At 45.6% G+C, this 18780-nt stretch overlaps 3 protein-coding genes across 7 annotated transcripts in view; 2 read left to right on the top strand and 1 right to left on the bottom strand.

Annotated features, from left to right (window-relative positions):
* The first annotated feature begins 1047 nt into the window (after positions 1-1047).
* Positions 1048-12116, top strand: LOC311008810 (uncharacterized protein). Of its 2 annotated transcripts, none has more exons than XM_084002712.1 (5): positions 1048-1269; positions 2947-3522; positions 3631-3792; positions 4350-4554; positions 4685-12116. In XM_084002712.1, exons 2-5 carry the CDS (start codon positions 3378-3380, stop codon positions 6795-6797), a joined length of 2625 nt encoding a protein of 874 aa, XP_083858838.1. In that variant the 5' UTR covers positions 1048-1269; positions 2947-3377; the 3' UTR covers positions 6798-12116. The 2 variants fall into 2 exon arrangements, with proteins under 2 accessions (XP_083858838.1, XP_083858837.1); XM_084002711.1 differs by having other exon boundaries at positions 2942-3522.
* Positions 12117-12534: 418 nt separating this feature from the next.
* Positions 12535-16135, bottom strand: cyp17a2 (cytochrome P450, family 17, subfamily A, polypeptide 2). 4 transcript variants are annotated; one of them, XM_084002729.1, is made up of 9 exons: positions 14860-16135; positions 14543-14663; positions 14338-14476; positions 13980-14209; positions 13823-13909; positions 13553-13756; positions 13244-13413; positions 12975-13078; positions 12535-12877 (listed from the first exon to the last, which is right to left on the bottom strand). In XM_084002729.1, the coding sequence occupies exons 1-9, from the start codon at positions 15114-15116 to the stop codon at positions 12612-12614; spliced, it is 1578 nt and encodes a 525-aa protein (XP_083858855.1). In that variant the 5' UTR covers positions 15117-16135; the 3' UTR covers positions 12535-12611. The 4 variants fall into 4 exon arrangements, with proteins under 4 accessions (XP_083858855.1, XP_083858853.1, XP_083858854.1 ...); XM_084002727.1 differs by having other exon boundaries at positions 14338-14663; XM_084002728.1 differs by having other exon boundaries at positions 13553-13909.
* Positions 16136-18688: 2553 nt separating this feature from the next.
* The window catches only part of LOC311008820 (uncharacterized protein), a 2916-nt gene continuing 2824 nt past the window's right edge, over positions 18689-18780 (top strand). The window contains exon 1 of the mRNA XM_084002731.1: positions 18689-18780. This exon is cut by the window's right edge and continues 686 nt beyond it. The gene's annotated coding sequence lies outside the window, so the exon portion shown is untranslated.

The raw sequence follows: 18780 nt of genomic DNA, 5'->3' as shown, positions 1-18780 counted from the left end.
AAAAATAAAAAGCTCCCTCTTGTTGCTAGGAGAGGCAGCATGCGCTCTGATTGGCCCGCAGTCTGTCACCTCGAGCCAATCAGATGCCAGTGCGTCCGCAATGAGAATCCATAATCCCTTTTTTTAATCGTTATCAATACTCGGATTTATTATCAATAACACGTCGACGTGAACGTGTTTGCGCGCTCCGTGTCTCTGATATCGATCCGTCCGCTCATCGATATCGCCGCGTGTCCTCGCGACCCGCCGTGACGTCGGAAGAGAACCGCGTCGCCATGACGGTTCCTCCGAGTCGTCTTGTTCTCCGCCGACCGACCAGCGACCCGCCGCTGCGGGAGAGTCGCCGCCGTGTTACCGGCGGGCGGCCGTAATGGCGGAGCCGTCGAGTTAAAGACACGGGCACGCGCAGAACTTCCGGTTTAAGTAGCGTTCCTTTCTTCTCTACAAAATAAAAGTTCCGTGGAGCCGATATGAAACGCGGGGTAGTAGTGGAGTAGTATCAATACCCTTCACTTAAAAAAGTACTCAAAAATGATCTGTTACGGTAAAAGTACAAGTAGGACACTGTAAACATACTCACAGTAAATGTATTAATACGGCACTGTAAAGATACTCTGTAATGATAAATGTACTAATACCAAGCTGTACAAATACTAAATAGTCAAGTAGGCCTACTAATACAACACTGTACAAATACCAGTAACACGTAAAAACTCTATTACAGTAAAAGTACTATTAGCACGCTGTAAAATACTGTTATAATAGAGTACTAATACCACATTTTAAAAATACTGTTAAAGTAAAGTTCTAATATCACAACGTAAAAATACTTTAACATTAAAGGTAATAATATCAAGCTATACTCCGTTACAGTAACACTACTTATACTTCATAGTAAAATACTCTGTTACAGTACTACTATTATTCTATTACTGGGTTACTATTACTTATAAAATAACACGAAAGCATTGTAACATGTGAATAGCTGGCAGCTTTTATTTTGAAATCAACACCAGCGACGGAGGCGGAAGTGTGTGGTCTCGCGCCGCGCCAGCTTGACGTGCCGCTGGCGCTGATGGCGGCGGGGCTGGCGGAGGGTCGCACCGAGGAGGGAGCGCGAGGAGGCGGGGAACCGGACACGCAGAGAGAGCGGAGGCCCCGGCGGGACCGAGCACCGACGCGCCGACCGACACACGAGAATCACACCGACGACGGCGGCGGAGAGGCCCGCGGAGCGACACGGAGCAGCGCGGACGGATGGATGGAGCGGTACGGTCGGTCTGGTTGAGGGGGGGGGGTTACCGGAGGGTCCGTCAGTCTGCAGGCTGCTCCGAATATACACACTTCAAATACATATACACACAGAGTACTGCGTTCAGAGTACTGCGTGTATTCCAGCCAGTTAGAGCCAGGAATAGTGTGCGCATGGAGACGGATGTTATTGTCATATGTACATATATGGCCTCTGTGTGTTTTATTGTTATTAATAGCGGGTTTATGACGGAGGGGGTGCAGGGCCCAGTCCCACCAAGGGGGCGACCCAGGGCCCAGACCCACCGACGGCCCCCCCATTAGGATTTTTTTTTTTTTTTTACCCTGAATTTTATCTTCGATTTTAAATTCTGTATTATTTAAAGGCAGAACTTTTGTTTTTGAAATTCATATTTATTATCACATAGTTCACCACTATTACATACTCTATCTGATCTGGTGGTCTACAGTGTGGTCTGGTTGTTGGGGGCCCCCCTGGACCTGGACCTTGGTCTTGGTGGATTCTAGTTTCATACATTAATTTTCTAGTTGATTTAGTTTTATATGAACGAGTGACTTGAGTGAATGTTGTGATATTTCTTTCAAAACATGAACAGCAGATTTTTAAAAACACTACATTTTATAATTTTATAGTTTAATTTAAATACATTGCAGAATGATGTGGATTTCCTTTTAAAATGTTCCAACCCAAGCTAATAAAGAGTAAACTCCTGCACATTTATGATCCATTTAGTTTGTTATAAATTAGTTAAAATAAATGCAGAATGCATTTGATGTTGATTTGTTTCCCGTTGTTTAAGATTTACTGAACTGTGCAGAAATATTACAGTGAAATTGTAGTAATATTATACAGCTGAAAATTAAACTCGTGTTTAAGTTATTAAAGTCTGATGTTACATTTATTTTTACGTGTGTTACGTTCACGAGCATATCATATTTACTGCAGAATAAAAATATTACCACCAACCATAAACCATTATGTTTACCGCGCTGTGTGTGTGTGTGTGTGTGTGTGTGTGTGTGTGTGTGTGTGTGTGTGTGTGTGTGTGTGTGTGTGTGCAGCACTGCAGCATGCAGCAGAACTTGGCCCTGTAAGAAACTGTACAGACCACCAGCATTTCCTGCAGTGTGTGTGTGTGTGTGTGTGTGTGTGTGTGTGTGGGTGTGTGTGGGGTTGTCGTCTATCTGACATTTTGAGGACCTGAGGAATGAGGAACTTACTGTAAAGTGAGTCTTCAGCACTTTGAAAAGGGCTTTGAGCCTAACATGTCAACGCTGTAAACAACGCCGGTTCAAATCCCTCTTCAATGTTTTTACCATTTTTCCACCAGCGATTGTTATCGTGATTGATTAAGTCTCATGATCCTGTTTTAATTATCAATTTAAAAACATACATAAAACACCAGAAGGGGTGGGACTTAGCGCCTCGACAGGACATTTGATCGTTTGGGGAAACAAGAAGAGATGTGACCTTCTTTGAGGTCAGGGGGGGGGGGGGGGGGGGGGGGGATGGTCCTCAGAAGTGTAGACAAACAAAGGCGTGTGTGTGGACAGAGAGGGAGCATTGTGTCGGCCTGCGGTTTGAACCAACGCACTGATGAATATCAAACAGGGCCTGTAGTAGCGTTGGACGTTTATCAATAACCTATTGTCTTGTTTCTTTCCCCAGTTCAGGACCTCCTATTGGCCGCCATTCCTGTCCCGCCCCACCAGCTGGCACCCTACTACTAGTACTACTACTATAGCTGCAGTACTCGTAGTATTTAGTTACCTGAGAGGTGAACCTCTGATCAGCAGCTTTGGACAGATTTTGAATTTTTTTGCATTTTTGGTGCCGACCAACCAAAACAATAAAACAAGTTTTTCACCTGCTCTTTAAAAAAATGTAGCTACGCTTCATTTTGAGGCCCCTCACAGTTAGCAATTACATCCAAAACCACAAAAAACAACACACTCTTCAGAAATTAAATACATTACCATAAAAATGTAGTTGGACTCCGACTCAGGTGTTAAGAGTTTGGCTAACAGCTTGTCAGCTGCTAGCGGCTCGTGGCGAGCAGGGCAGCGGTGGCGCGGCGCTAGCTCCAGGCTAGAGCAGGGGTGCGATGGAGTACCACTCCGGTGGCAGCCTGCCCCTGCTGGGGAGACCGCGCTACTGCCCCGGGGCCAATGCTAACGGAGGATACCTGTGCGAGACTGGACACTGCTGCGGAGAGACCGGCTGCTGCACCTACTACTACGAACTCTGGTGTAAGTTGGTTGGACTGTCTGATAGAAGTAGTACTGTGGTTCGGACTATCATTAAAGACTCTTTAAGGTGTGATCAGACTCGTAGTAACTGTGTGGTATTGTGTTCAGGGTTCTGGCTGCTGTGGACCTTCCTCATCCTGTTCAGCTGCTGCTGTGCCTACCGACACCGTCGAGCCAAGCTGAGAGTTCAGCAGCAGCAGAGGCAGAGAGAGATCAGCCTGCTGGCCTACCACGGAGCCAACTCCTACCCCTCCTCCATGCTGGATCTCAGTAAGACCCCGGCCTGCCTCTGTCTGTCCCCAAGACCTTGAAGCTAGTGGGCTTTTCCTTAAAAAGGGGAATTCCCTGCAAGATTCCTCCCTCGATATAAAGATTTGTAATTCAGGAGGAATCTTGCTAAAGATGACTTACGACGATGCGTTAATAATAACAGCCAGTTGTTTTATCAAGGGAATAAAAAAAAGGGAATACCCCTAAATATTACACTCATCTGGGTAAATGATAAATAAAGTTATATACAAATTAAGGAAAAACCCTTTCTTGCCCATAATTATCTCTAATTTTCTGTCACCTCTACTGACATAGGGTTCTACGTGAAGGGCTGAGGTTCTACCCAGACGAGGGTGGAACCATTACACAATATAAGGATTCTCATCAAATGTTCTGGGTATAACCCTTAATATTGCGTTCGAGGTAGAACCCTTTTAAAGGATTCCTGGTGAAACCTGGACCAGGAAAGAAAAAGGGTTCTCCCATGAGGACGAGCCGAAGAACCCCGCTGTTTCACACTGCTTCGCTTTGACCTCGCTCCCCTCTTCTGTCTTTAGGTTTCCTGGCATCTCTGAAGCTGCCGTCCTATGAGGAGGTGGCGGCTCAACCGTCCACTCCGCCTCCGCCTTACAGCTCCGTGTTCACCACCCCACGTTACCCACAGCCCCCCCGCACCGCTGACCCCCACCTGCTCACACAGCACGACCCGCTGTTGCACCGACCGCTCAGCGACGGCCCCTCCTCCCTCAGCTCCGATAACAGGTAAGAATGCTGCCGAACTGGTGGTAATGCTGCTGCAACTTCTAGTAACACCTCAGGGGAAAAGAAGCAGTAAGACTCGAAATTCTGGAAGTAATGTCCTGAAGTAAATAAGTGCTTATCTTTCCTGTAGCTCCAGTTGTTCCTGTGACTCCTGCTGCCCCTCCTCTCCATGTAGCTCCTCACTATCGGCTCCCATCACATATGAGACGGACACAAGCCACGCCACCACGCCAAGTGAGGCCGCACCCCTCGCTCTTGATGTCACCATGGAGACCATCACTGCCGCGGCAAGCTGTTTGGAGGTAAATGAGACACGATTAGTTTCTGAGAGGATGGCTGTGACAGTGGCCATCGACATCGGTGATGAAGACGCCGCCGGAGCACAGGAACTTGTTGCCACGGACTCATCGGTTGACAACCAGACTGTTGCGGTTGTTACCAGGGCAGTCTCCCCTCAGCTTCTGCCCTCTCCTGGTTCAGAGGTGGCTCTTACGATTGTACCTACATCTCCCATAAAGCAACAGCTCGACCAAGCACCGTGTACCCCCATAGTCAGCACAGGTAGCGTTGAACTCCCTAGTCCAACACTGACACTTCCCCTCATTCACATAATAAGCACCGAGGGTCCAGCTGAGTGCCCTGAAACTGCCCCTACCCCAATAATCACCTCAATGTCAGGCCCTCCTACCCCAACAGCGAGCACTTCCGACAGCCCTAGAGTCACCCAAACCCTCAAAGCCCTCGATCTCACAAGAACTTTTGAAGCAGCCAATGTTCTTCATAGTCCAAACTCAGCAACCCCAGATGTTGAAAGGACTTTCACTCTGATAACAGGCTCTGCCAGTCTCCCAATCCCAGACCCAAATCCTAGCCTTGTGGCAAACCTTACCCAAGCTCCCACCCCAGAACCTTCACACCTTTCCCAAGCTCCAGAACCAGTACCTTCAAACCATACCCAAACTCCTGCCGTGCAACCTTCAAACCTTACCCAGGCGCCAGAACCAGTAACTTTAAAGCCTATTCATGCTCAAGTCCCAGTACCTTCAAACTTTCCCCACATTTCTGAAGGGGTACCTACAACTTTTATCCAAGTTCCAGAACTAGTATCCACAAACCATAGCACCTGTCCAGACCCAGTATCTTCAAACATTACCCTAGTGCCAAACCTACAACCTAAAATCGACATAGACTGTGAGACTAACCCCATTGTAAAATCTGCAGATTCAAACCTTTCTCTTGCTACAGATGCACCCTTAGACTATTGCCAGATTCCAGATCTGTCACCTGGATCAGGTAGAGCCCAGATTCCTCCCAGCCCAGTATCAGGCTTGTCCAAACACCCAGGGTCTGTTGCTGTTCTTATAACTTGTCTAGATCAAACTGCAGCACCAGCTGACTCAGGTCCTAATCTGGTCCTCCCTCAATCATCATACCATATCAGTGCATTACCATCAAAGGTCCAGGCTGGTTTTAGTTCCAGTTCTGGATCTGGCTCATGCACTAGCATTGGTGTTAGATCAGATCCACTGTCTGCTCCTGTCCCAGTGCTGAATTTCATAACACCCGGATCCTCCTCTTCCTCTTCTGCCTGCCCAGCCATAACCATAGAGTCTGAATCTTCTTTCACTTCCCCTGCAGCCCTCTCTCCATCCCTTCCTTCCCTTCCAGCCTCGTCCTCTACTTCCCTCCCAGCCCCGGCTTTACTCCTCGACCCCCTCACTGCACTGCACCAGTCCAACAAAGGTGGCTCTTCCTCTGGCCACACGTCCTCCCTCTCCCCCTCGCCTCGTGCTACTCAGTCCCCTCCGAAACAGACTCTCTTCTCCCCCTGCGTGGACGTCTTTGAACCAGGACCTCCCAGCTGGGAGGACGGAGAGGAGGAGCAGGAGGAGGACAATGACGACTATGAAGACGAGGACATGGGAGCCGATGAGAGCCAGTATAGACATCGGCGACTCACCGGCGACTCTGGCATCGAGGTGTGCAGGTGTCGAGTGGAGGAGGAGGAGGAGGAGGAAGAGGAGGAGGAAGAGGAGGAGGGGGAAAGGAAGGAGGATGGCAGGAGAGGAGGGGAGGGGGATAAAAAGGGAAGTGGAAACACTGATCTCCATGACAGCGTGGACTGCCCTGCCAGAGGTCAGATAACCACCGTGGAAGGACTCATACTGTGTAACTCCACCTCCACCACCACACCCACATCTGAGGATGGTGGCAAAGTCGTCATCGCCATGGAGACCGTGTGATTGGCGGAAGTAGGCGGATCAAACCATTCATCTCCAGACAACGGGATGAACAGAAAGTTAATGATCGGGTCAAGAAAAAGGGAGGTTTTTGAACACAGATGATTGTGATGTTTACGGTTACGTCACATTCATAAATGTCGCTTTTTTCCGGCATCTTTTTTGTCAGACCAGCATTAGGTGTCAGATGTTAGGAACACATTCAACAGGAAGCTTTAGCTCATTACAACCTGGTCTCTTCAACTGTGGGTCGGACGTTTTCCTGCATGGAGAGGTAATAACTGATTTCATCCAGCGTTCAAATTTAACAAATACGGCAGTACAGAACTCGTTTCAGCAATTTGTAAAATGTCAGGAAGAACTAGGACACATGATCCCCGTCTCAACAATCTGGACCACTGCTTGCTTATTTAGCCATGGATTGGATTTTAACATAAAAATGCAAATGCTAGCTTTGACTTTAGTGGACATGATCAACTCCCAATCAGAATAAGACACAAATTGCAAATTAAATTATCCAGCCGCGTTCATGTCCTGCGGGAGTTACGGTAATTATCAGTTACACACTTGTAAATCTCATCATCTTTGAAATCCAACTTTGAACCAAGTGATGCAGAAGGAAACGAATATTGGTGCCTCACATCAACCAAAAACACATTGCTAATGCTAATTTAATGCAAATAATCCTATATATATCCATCTGCAGTATTTTTTTAACCCTCACACCACCAGTTGTGCAATTATACAACCGTTTGGAGCGGTCCAATGACGTTAGCGCTCGCACATCGTCGAGATGGGAATCTTATCGTCCATCCCACGTGAAACATGGGCGCCTTATGCCCCCCGACAGAAATGACGTTTTTGCTTTCTTGCGTCTCGTCGTCACCAACAAGAAAAGGCGTAGAAAGAGTTGAACGTTGGGCAGACGGCAGCTCGCTGGTCTTGGGGGCGATGACGTAGGTTTGGAAAGGTGCCGGGGACAAACTGGCTTGTTTTTCAAACGGAGAGTGACGGATGTAGGAGGATGATTCATGCCGACTGACAAGAGTTAAGACTGATTCATTCATTGGAGGGGACACTTTGATGAAGACGTCTGTCAGGAGAGAGGAATTAGGTGGGTAGTTTATAGAACGGGAAGACAGTTGCTCTAGATTTGATGTGTTCATTTCAACTTCTATGGAAGGTTTTTCGTGTTTGGCGGATCAGTTGGGGTTTCTGTGCGTCTTTCGGCAGAGAAAAGCTTTTGCATAAAAAAGGAATAAACAATGGGGCACTTTTAGTCAGAAACAAAGCACCAAACAACAGAGACGGGAACGCATCATCATCCCGTCTTTGTCTCGTTCTGTGATTTTGAGGTCACATACAACAAAACGTTGTGGACGCCACACAATCTACGTTCAGTCTGAACCCTGAAACATCCACATCGTGTCTCCATTCACAGACACCTCACTATTCCATCATCAGAACCCCACGATACTACTGTTTGATACATTGCTTAACGGTGGATGAAGTACATCATCCTATGAAAGTCACCTGACGAGTCATGCCTTAAAGTGACAGTAACCTCAATCCTGTTAAAGAATTGGAGCGCGAGTCATTTAGGATTTATTTTTAGGCCGTTGTTGTGACATGTTGATGTTTCGTACACCGTCAAGATTGATGGATGTGTCGATATTGATATTTTGTGACAGAAAAACATAAAGGTAGAGTATATTTTGTCAATGATAGAGAGTTACTAACTTTGTGTAGGACATGCTGGTGTATTTCCAATCACCTTAGATTCTGTAATTAGTGAAGAGCAATATTTTTCATCAGCAAGAGTCTGTGTGTAAATACCCCCCCCCCAAAAAAAAGGCTCCTTTTGGAAAGTGTTGATAGCAAAGCAATGGTTGGGTAAACATCTGGATTCTCCAGTTTGGGTGACGTCGTGTTTTATTTTGAAATATTACAACACCTTTGGCCGATGAAAATCTTTCTAAAAATCCTCTGGACAAACAAAAAACAACGTTTTCTGTGTCAACGCCTTGGAGACGTGAGATTTTCACCCAACAGCAGAAGTGTGATGATGATTGTATGTCATTTCCAACACACTTCACAGAGGTACACCATCACACATTTGTAATACTTTGGACTTGTGTCAGTGTACAAATGCCAAAACTAATGGAACAAAAAAAACAACTATCTTGTCAGTGTCATAAGTATCACCTGTTTCACAATACATTCACAGACATTTTGTTGTACTTTTATATGAAAAGATTTTTTATAAATTCCATCAACCGCTTTTCCAAAATCCTGTTTCACCAAGAATTGCATCACATTGTTGTAGCAGGATGTTCTTTCTATATCACCGGGACTAAAAGTTCAACGTAAAACTTAGGCCTCGTCCACATGTACACGGGTATTTCTGAAAAATATCCTGATTTGTTCTCAAATAAGATAATTGTTTTCAACTAGCGTAAAGCACAGCATTTGGCTAAAATAGTGCTTTACATATTAGACGTATTTTCTGTAAATCTGAAAAAGTTTTTTTAGTTACCTTACCTGGTGTGGAAATACAGCCAAAATGCATAGAAAAAGTTTACAAAAATACCCGTGTACATGTAGACAAGTGTGAAAAGTGAGATCACATTTTCTTAAATCTGCTCCCACGAAGTGCACTTTTTTTCTTTTACAGCTGTTAATGTAAATTAGAAAGTTTCACAACTGTATTTTGTTCCAAACCAGATGTCAGAGCGTGTTGGAAAAGACACCAGAGATCTTCAGCCAATGAGAGATCAGATTGTTTCCGGAACCAGAACTCTTCTAAATGTGTAAATGTTGTCCAGAGGACCCGATCACACTGAGATGCGTTGCAAAAGTCGCGTTTCTAGCGACATGTCTCGGTGTGATTGGCCCCTCCCAGAGAAACGACGCGGTAGCTTGAGGAAATCTACTATTGGAGGGAAGTGTGGTGCAGGGAAATGGTCGCCTGACGAATGGCATCACCAATCCTCTCTGATGTACTTTGAGTCTGATCTGAAAACCCTGTGTCCATGCTGCATTACAATGCCACATTTGTTGCAAAGGACCATGGGTATAACGTTGCCGACGGAGCTTCCCATGCTCACGATGGACAAAGCTATGTTGGACCTCATTAAGAAAAGCCTGCCATGGGAAAGGACGTGCCTCGACTACAATGGCAGCAACAGAGCGCACAGTTTCTACGTCACACTCCGACTGACAGCTGGATGTTTTAACAGACGTCTTGGTGGTCGGTTTGGAAACCAACATGCACAACATTGGATTCATACATGGAGGGATAAACGTGATCCAATCCCTTGTTTTTTTTTTAAAACCTTTTGCGGCTAAATTAACAGGATATAGGAATCTGCAGTTCAGAGAGCGGAAGCAGATTCTCCAATGGCGTCTGTGACTAGTCTCAGACCGAGGTCTTGTTGGACTGAATCTAGGTGGACTGAGGCCTAGCAGTCCGTAGAGGCTGAGACGGGCCTCCCAGAGAAAGCTCAAGGGTGATACCGAGCCGTTGATGTTGTGGTTGATGATGTTTTTTGTTTACCTGAACTAATAAGGTTATATATCTCCATGGTTACAGAGTGCCATTTCTACTTGACAACTGTTACTACTTAGCATTAGATAGAGCTGTTCTTGCTCTGCGTGGGTGTGGACTTTTGACCAGAGTGACTGAGGAATTGTTGTCTAAAATCTGTCCGTCGTAGCTCAGGTTCCCAAAAGCTCTGCAGCTCTGGGATCAGCGTTGTAAACAGCTGGCTTTGGTGTAACATCTGCCAATTCACTTAGGATTTTTCACCCCAATTGCATCACAGCACCAGGAGAGTGCCGACATTGTTCAGAAGAGTTGACGCTTTGGATCAGAGAAACCAATCATTTTGATAATTTGTTATCTATAAATTTACCAGCAAAATTACTGAGCTTACTTTGAACAGCTAAAGAAGGTCCCATCTCTTCTCTCAAGGCATCATGGGAAATGTCGAAGTAGAAATGGTATGTAGGTTGAGGGAACCTACATTTCATCGTCCGTATCCTTAAGGACCAGGTTAGCTGGGTCCCTTTAAGACCACAAAGGCCGAAATGAGGTGTTCTGGCTGCCCTTCTGGTCTGCCTACCCTTTGCCTTTCCCTGTGGTTGACAAGAAATTTGACATACTTACATATCAAAATGTATTCTGCCGCATCTCCCGCTTCTGATGGTAGCAAAAAAGAAAGTAGACATTTTCCAAACGGTGCAGCAAGGCACCAGCAATTCCAGGGTTGGGTGTCAACACTCCTAGTGCTGTGAGGCATTTTTAAAGTCTTGATAAAAGCTGTGGGTGATCTCCCTGCACTCACAAGGCTGATGTTCGGGCTGGCCTAACGTTTGGAAACCTCGTCTTTATCTCTTTTTGTTGAGAAATGTTGAGAGTCAAACCAGGGCAAGTTTTTCATCAAATGTTGCTGGAAGAAAACATTCAAATCGTTTCTCTCTGATAGAAGAGTTTCACATTGACTGGATTCACATTAGCAGGTCGGAATTGGTTTTAACAAAAAAAAGAGCCAAAAATTACAGCTTTGAATCCTGGCTAAATCCTTAAATGGTGAAAAACGTCTTTATTGGCCAATTTTGGCATACATATTTTCACATACACAGAATTTGATGCTGTACTTTAGAAATGGAAATAACGGTAAAAATTAGACGGGACTATTACGTACACAAGTAGCGAAAAATGGGTGAAAATCTAAATATAACTTAAGTATATATAAAAAGCACCAATAACCAACAATAACATAAGAAATAATGACATTTAGATCACGACGTGAGACATAACCAGCGGTTGCTTGAGATACTGGCACGTTAGCCCGCAATGCTAAACCAAGCCTGATCAAATTTGAACCCAGTCAAAGTTTTAGACAACTCTGGATTTAAACGTTTACCATTTTTCGGCACTTTAATCAACTTTCACTTGTTCCATGAGGAGGTCGGAAGCAGCTTCACATGTGGTGTTTGACAAAATTCTTTAATTTATTAAAACGTCGGTGTGTTCCTCCTATCGTAGAAGCCCCTCCCCTCCGTCTAAAGAACGTTTTTATCTTGCAATCTCTTCCCTTCTGTCCTTCCCGTTTGCATGAGGTTTCTGTCGGAGGAGTCGAAGGAAGCAGGGAAGAGACTGGTCTTGAAATCCCTTAATATTACGATGGTAACGATGCTAATTATTAGTAATACTAAATTAATAGTGAGTGTGTATGTGTGGATGTGTGTGTGTGACCTAACTAAACCAGCCTGTTCTCAAAGTGTGTGACGATATACTGAATAAAACTGTCAAATCTACCACCTGTGTGTCCCCATTCATACCGAAGTACCACATTCGTCACCATGCCGATGATGAAGCACTATTTATTGATAAAAATAAAGCAACTCTACCTGAGCCATCGTAGCATTAGCACTGCCATTTAATTTTCACTGTCATCAAGAGTTACTATGCTTTGTTATTTTTGATAATTATCTCATATGCAAAAGAAGATTGTAAGAAAAGTTCATGTAAGCCGACACACATTCGTTATGCTAATTAGCTCTTTATATAAGATTTCCTGGAACAAACATAGAAATTGAAAAGGATTGATTGCTCAGTTGCATAGAAGTGTCCCGTCTACTCTGTTTTTTTATTTCAATGGGAACAAATTTAGCTTTAGCTTGCTAACTTTGTCTTAATATCGGTTTTGGAATTTGACGAAATAAGCTTATTTTCAGGAGATGGAAAAAACATTGTTATCACAAGAGGATTTAATTCAGTACAACTTTAACAAAGCAACAAAATGTTTTTTTTTATTCTGCCCCGCCCTCCCATCCCACCCTTGGAGTGACAACAACCTTATAAGGTAATGGCTGCAAGACCACACCCAGCCGCCCCTGCAGGTTGGGCGGGGGAGCCCCGTCTGGCAGCGCGAAGCTCATTCGCTGGAGCAGAGAGGACAGGAAGAGGAAGAGCTCCAGCCGGGCCAATGACTCGCCGACGCAAACTCGAGGCCCCGCCCCGAACGGCATGAAGCAGGAGGGTGTGAACCGCTGGCCCTGGTCGTCAAGGAAACGATCTGGAGAGGGCGGGAAAATGCGGGAAGGTGGTGCGTTCAGGTGCAGTTTGTATAGTTAGATATTTCCAATGAGGTGTTTTTATTTTGTGGGTTTTACCTGGATTGAACAGGTCGGGTTTGTCCCAGTGTCGGGGGTCGTGGTGAATCGCCCACATGTTGACCAAAACACGAGTCCCACGATGCACTGCATGACCCCCGATACTACAAGATAGAGTGTTTATACATTTAACAACGCTGCATCCGATGACTACATTCTTTAAATGAAATACCACTTCCTGTTTAATCCGACAAATAAATCCAAAACCCAGATATACACTGTGTTCTTTCTTCTGACTACAAACTACGAGTCTTAAAGCGATGGCGTACCTGCTGTCGGTCATGGCGGTGTGCGGGATCAGGACCGGGCTCACCGGCCGGATCCTCATGCCCTCGTTGATCACACAGTCCAGGTACGGCAGCCGGCCGCGGTCCGACATGCACACGGCACGCTCGCTGCCCACCTGCTCATCCAGCTCCTTCTGCACGCGCTCCTGGACCTGGAGGGGGCGGGGCATAAGGGAGGGGCGGGGCACCATGTACTTCCAACAGTTAGAAGTTGTAACTGATACTGTCAGTACTTGTATACATGTATGTCAGTACTACTAGTATATAACTGGTAGTAGTACTAGTACTGACCTCCGGGTGGTGCAGCAGGTAGACCAGGATCCAGAGCAGAGTGGTGGACGTGGTTTCCACGCCGGCTCCGAACGCCTCCGCTGCCGTCATCAGGACGTGGTCGTCGGTGATCGCCTCGTCATCGGGCTTCTGCCCGCTTCTGTCCGTCTTGCCCTTTAGCAAGGCATCGAGAAGATCACGGGGGTCGCCGTCGGTCAGCGACGCCTGGATACGGGGGTCAGGTTTTATTACTGGTCTGGGTACATTTACCTGTAAAGTACTAGGTACTACCTTGTGCTCCTCCAGTTTCTGGGTCAGCAGCCGGTCTCTGACGGTGATGCAGTCCTTCAGTTTGCTGAGACACTTGTTAGGAAAGACCTGAGGGACGGACATCGAGAGTGAGGACGGTTAGAACGCTGAGACCCGAGGAGGTTTGAGGCGATCGTACCTTCATCCAGGGGTAAATGTCCACCAGTCCTCCTCTGGCGATCGTCTGCACGATGCCATCGTTGTATCGGATCACGTCCTGCAGCTCGGCGTCGCCGTGGCGATAGGTGGCGCTGAACACCAGCGTGCAGACAACGTTGGTGACGGCCCGGGTCACCGCGGCGGCCGGGTCGAAGCCTTGCCGGCCGCCGGAGAACAGCTCGGCACAGAGACCGTCCACCGAGGACAGAACTGGAGAGGCAGCAAACAGCTTCTCTCAGAATATGACTTATTTTGTTGCAGCACGAACGATAAAAGACACTTTGATAGAATGAATAGATCTGGATCAATACGAGTGGTATTTGGTGGGGGTTTCGTACCGACGTCCTGCAGCCGGCCGGTTCCCTCCCCGAACAGAGTGAAGGAGTTGTGGACGAGGCGGCGGTGGGACTTCCAGAGAGGAGTGTAGTCTGAGAAGGCGATGTCTTTCCCTCCTCGGGTCAGCAGGTCGGTGGTCACCTGCAGCGTAACCAGGGTCAACCACCGTTTAAACACCTTTATCCTCTCTCTCTCTGAATGTCTCACCATGCTCGGTCGCCCAGCAAAGTCCTTCCCTCTCTGCTGCAGGACTTCTCTGGCGTGAAGATGGTTGTTGACCACCAGGGTGAAGTGAGGCCCGAGGTAGAGCGCAAACAGAGAGCCGTACCTGAAACATGAACTTCATTAAGGTCAGAGGTCACGGTCAAACACACGCACACACACACACACACACACACACACTTCTGAACTTCCAAAAGAACATCGACGTCCGGTCCGATCAGGACTTGGAGGAGGCTCCGAGCAGGACTTGGAGGAGGCTCCGATCAGGATCAGAGGCCTGGAGGAGGCCCGGTGAGTCTCACCTTCGGGCCAGCTGGGTGAAGAGGAGGTGAGGGGGGAGTCCTCCTCCCAGCCAGGGGAGGCTTCCCAGGACCGGGAGCCTCGGCAGGCAGGGGACGGAGCCCCGGGAGGACGAGGACCGGGGTCCGGTCCGTTGGGAGACCAGGAGGAAGACGACCGCGGCAACAAAGAGGAAGACGAGGAGGAGGGAGGAGGAGGAAGGGAGGGGGAGGAGGGGGGAGAAGAAGGGAGGAAGAGAGGAGAGGAGACGGGTGAACATGGCTGTGATGAACTGAAGGAGGAGGAACTGAAGGAGGAGGAGGAGAGGGAGGCAGCTTTTATATGTTCGTCACACACGAGGGAGACCTTGGAGAGGTGTGTGTGTGTGTGTGTGTGTGTGTGTGTGAGTGTGTGTGTGAGTGTCTGTGTGTGCGTCTGTGTGTGTGTGTGTGTCTGTGTGTGTCTGTGTGTGAGTGTGTGTGTGTGTCTGTGTGTGTGTGTGTGTGTCTGTGTGTGTGTCTGTGTGTGTGTGTCTGTGTGTGTGAGTGTGTGTGTGTGTGAGTGTGTGTCTGTGTGTGTGAGTGTGTGTGTGTGTGTGTCTGTGTGTGTGTGTGTGTGTGTGTGTCTGTGTGTGTGAGTGTGTGTGTGTGTGCGTCTGTGTGTGTGTGTGTCTGTGTGTGTGAGTGTCTGTGTGTGTGTGTGTCTGTGTGTGTGAGTGTCTGTGTGTGTGAGTGTCTGTGTGTGTGAGTGTGTGTGTGTGTGCGTCTGTGTGTGTGTGTGTGTGTGTGTGTGTGTCTGTGTGTGTGAGTGTGTGTGTGTGTGCGTCTGTGTGTGTGTGTGTCTGTGTGTGTGAGTGTCTGTGTGTGTGTGTGTGTGTCTGTGTGTGTGTGTGTCTGTGTGTGTGAGTGTGTGTGTGTGTGTGAGTGTGTGCGTCTGTGTGTGTGTGTGTCTGTGTGTGTGTGTGTGCGTCTGTGTGTGTGTGTCTGTGTGTGTGTGTGTGTGTGTGAGTGTGTGTGAGTGTGTGTGTGTGTGAGTGTGTGTGTGTGTGTGTGTGTGTGAGTGTGTGTGTGTGTGTGTGTGAGTGTGTGTCTGTGTGTGTGTGTGTGTGTGTGTGTGAGTGTGTGTGTGTGTCTGTGTGTGTGTGTGTGTGTGAGTGTGTGTGTGTGTGTGTGTGTGTGTGTGTGTGTGTGTGAGTGTGTGTGTCTGTGTGTGTGTGTGTGTGTGATTCTAACTGGTCACCCTGACTGTGTTTATCCTGGTCAACCAACCTTGATGTTATCAGAGCGCGTCAGTCGGTGCCATCGGGTCCACGTCCCTCGACTCGGCACGATAAACTTACATAAACAATATATGTATAAACACATACACACTAAAGAACAACATGAACTAGTTAGTCGACTCACCACTGAAAACTGTCTCAAAGAAAAATGTATGTATTTATAATAAATATAAATATATCATGAATCTGAATATGATTGATGGGAGAGAAGAAGAAGTAATGATGACGTAAAGACTCATCAAATAAAAATAATCTAATTATAGTACAATTAGTAGCTCGAATTGTACTTGTACCTGGACATCAGCTAGTTTAAATCTACTATAAAACCGGCATTACGAAGAACCACAAGCTATTGCAAAACTGTCAAGAGGGAGAGAGCTGCATTGTGGGAAAATGTAGGCGGCTGTTTGTTTGTTTTTTGACGAGGAAGAAAAATGTGACTAAAAAGAGGATATTTCTGATTCCGCTGCATGGATTTTTGATCATTTCTCCTTTTTAATTTGAGCATGATGAGTGATGGATGTGAAAAGTGGGCGGACTGGTCCTTTAATGAGCCACCGACTGTCCGACGGACGCCGACGTGAGTCAGCGGCAGCAGAAGCCGAAGGTCAGAGAGTCTCTGACGCCGCCTCGCCGCTCCATCGACGGGTCGTTTGTAACAGGTGGCGGGAACAGAAGGTGGCACGGCGCCATGGCAACAGTCTCTCTCTCTCTCTCACAGCTCGCCCCCGCACACACACTTCCATCATCCATCCTCGAGATGTTCCTCACATCCTCCTGATGGAGGGGGGGGTTCTTCAGCGTCGCCCGGACGCCCGGTTTTGGTCGCACGGTTATTTTGGGTGAAAAACACAAAAAACAATGATGTAAGAGAAAGAGTCAGGAATAAAACAGCAAAGCTAAATATAAACCAGTGAAGACGGAAAGGTGCAGTTCATGTACCGACCACTAGATGTCGCTGGATCACGGTGAAAAGGAGGCAGAGCCTGAGAAATCACTCCGATTGTTTTTTTCTCTCATTTCTTGAAATTTTAATTTACTAAGATTTTTTTTATTTATTTAAGTAATGTCCAAACAGCTGTTGTTTTTTAATTTTTTATTAATTTTATTAATTTATTTCTCATCATATTTTCACTTTCTTTGTTTCTTGTCTTATGTTGAAAAATTAAAAAACATAAATATAAAATCAAGATTTTCACTGTTGTAGTTGGTTGATTATTATAATAATGATTAATTACATTATTTATAGTATATTAACATTATTAAATCTGTAACCAGAAAATTATTTTACAGGAAAATTATTGAAACAAGTTTAATATTCTGATAATCCGCTTCAATGAAGGAAAACAAATAATGAATGGAATAACGTTTCTGCTGTCCTTGTAAAAAAACATATTTTAATAAAGTTTTCATGTGTTTTGTAAAGTTACTAAGGCTGTCTAATATATAATAATAGATACATTTAATGGAGTAGAAGTAGCATGAAAAGACATAGATATACAAGTATTATCATTTAAACATTCTGAAAGTACCAAAAGTAAAAGTACTTATTATGCAGGGTAATATATAATGATAATACATATAATAATACATGTTAGGGTGGACGTTTTATACATTTTGAATCTATAATAATGCATCATTTACTAGTTGATTGTATTTCATTTTAATCATGTTATGTAACTGAAATGTCGTGCAGTAAATGAGATGTAGTATAAAATACTCAAGTGAAGTCCAAGTACCTCTCGTACTAGTGTAAATGTACTCGTGACTACATGATCACGAGGAGCTGCTGAAAAGCATCGATAGTAAATTCAAATTAAAGAGAAACCTGCAGCTTCTGTTTTTTTTCCTTTTACATAACGCCTGGCCCCGGATCTCCTCCCGTCTCCATGGCGACAGCATCACGGCGGCGGCTGAGCGTGTGCAGGAATGTCATATGTGGGCCAGTGATTGGTAGTGGCGTCTCTGCAGAGCAGAAACCGGCAACACAACGTTCCTGGGGATAAACAACATCTGAACGCGTCTCCGGGGAGATTCACGAGTTCATGACGACGACAGATAAAACAATAAATAGATTATGTATTTCATCCACAATCTGCTGTTGAATCATTTTATCTGTTTGTGACTCTTCTTCAAGCTTTTTTTAATTTAGTCGTGCAAAAGCAAAATCATAGTAAATCTGATTCACAGCCCGGAATATAATATTCATAAATACAGGATTTCATTCGTTTATTTAATCTCCAACAGGTGAAATATTTATTGAGAGGTTACAAAAATGTATAAAAACAAAACACACCACAGGATATAACAGAGGAAGACAAAAATACATAAATGACATTTTAATGTGATGTTTAAATATGCAAATGAGTCATTTAGTTGAATATGCAGCAAGAACTTTAATCAAAATGAGTTTAATTCTCATGAAATATGAAGTTTTTTCATGAAGATGTTTTGATCTCTCTCGTATATCAGGAAAAATAAATCCTCAATGGAATTATTATTATGATTAATATATCATAATATAATTAATAAGGGGAACAAATAGTGCTTCTGGTGTGAACGCACCGTTAGCACGTTAGCGAGCGTTAGCTAAAGCTGATTTTAGGGACCATCAGCAGGTTAATTGATCGTTTATATTATGATTTTTTGATTGACAATATTCCAG

Source organism: Eutrigla gurnardus (genome assembly GCF_963514095.1).
Source record: "Eutrigla gurnardus genome assembly, chromosome: 23".
In the NCBI taxonomy this organism is placed as follows: Eukaryota; Metazoa; Chordata; class Actinopteri; order Perciformes; family Triglidae; genus Eutrigla; species Eutrigla gurnardus.
This window is presented reverse-complemented; position numbering and strand designations above follow the sequence as displayed.

What these genes read in the sequence shown, in the direction of transcription:
- cyp17a2 (XM_084002726.1), bottom strand. Translation starts at nt 15,116, where the DNA reads ATGTTCACCCGTCTCCTCTCCTCTCTTCCTCCCTTCTTCTCCCCCCTC. An exon ending in CGGCCGGCTGCAGGACGTCG is followed by an intron (nt 14,210 to 14,337) that starts GTACGAAACCCC and finishes CTGCCTCTCCAG; the next exon opens with TTCTGTCCTCGGTGGACGGT. An exon ending in ACCGCCATGACCGACAGCAG is followed by an intron (nt 13,079 to 13,243) that starts GTACGCCATCGC and finishes TCTATCTTGTAG; the next exon opens with TATCGGGGGTCATGCAGTGC.
- LOC311008810 (XM_084002712.1), top strand. Translation starts at nt 3,378, where the DNA reads ATGGAGTACCACTCCGGTGGCAGCCTGCCCCTGCTGGGGAGACCGCGC. An exon ending in CTACTACTACGAACTCTGGT is followed by an intron (nt 3,523 to 3,630) that starts GTAAGTTGGTTG and finishes TATTGTGTTCAG; the next exon opens with GGTTCTGGCTGCTGTGGACC. An exon ending in CTCCTCCATGCTGGATCTCA is followed by an intron (nt 3,793 to 4,349) that starts GTAAGACCCCGG and finishes TTCTGTCTTTAG; the next exon opens with GTTTCCTGGCATCTCTGAAG.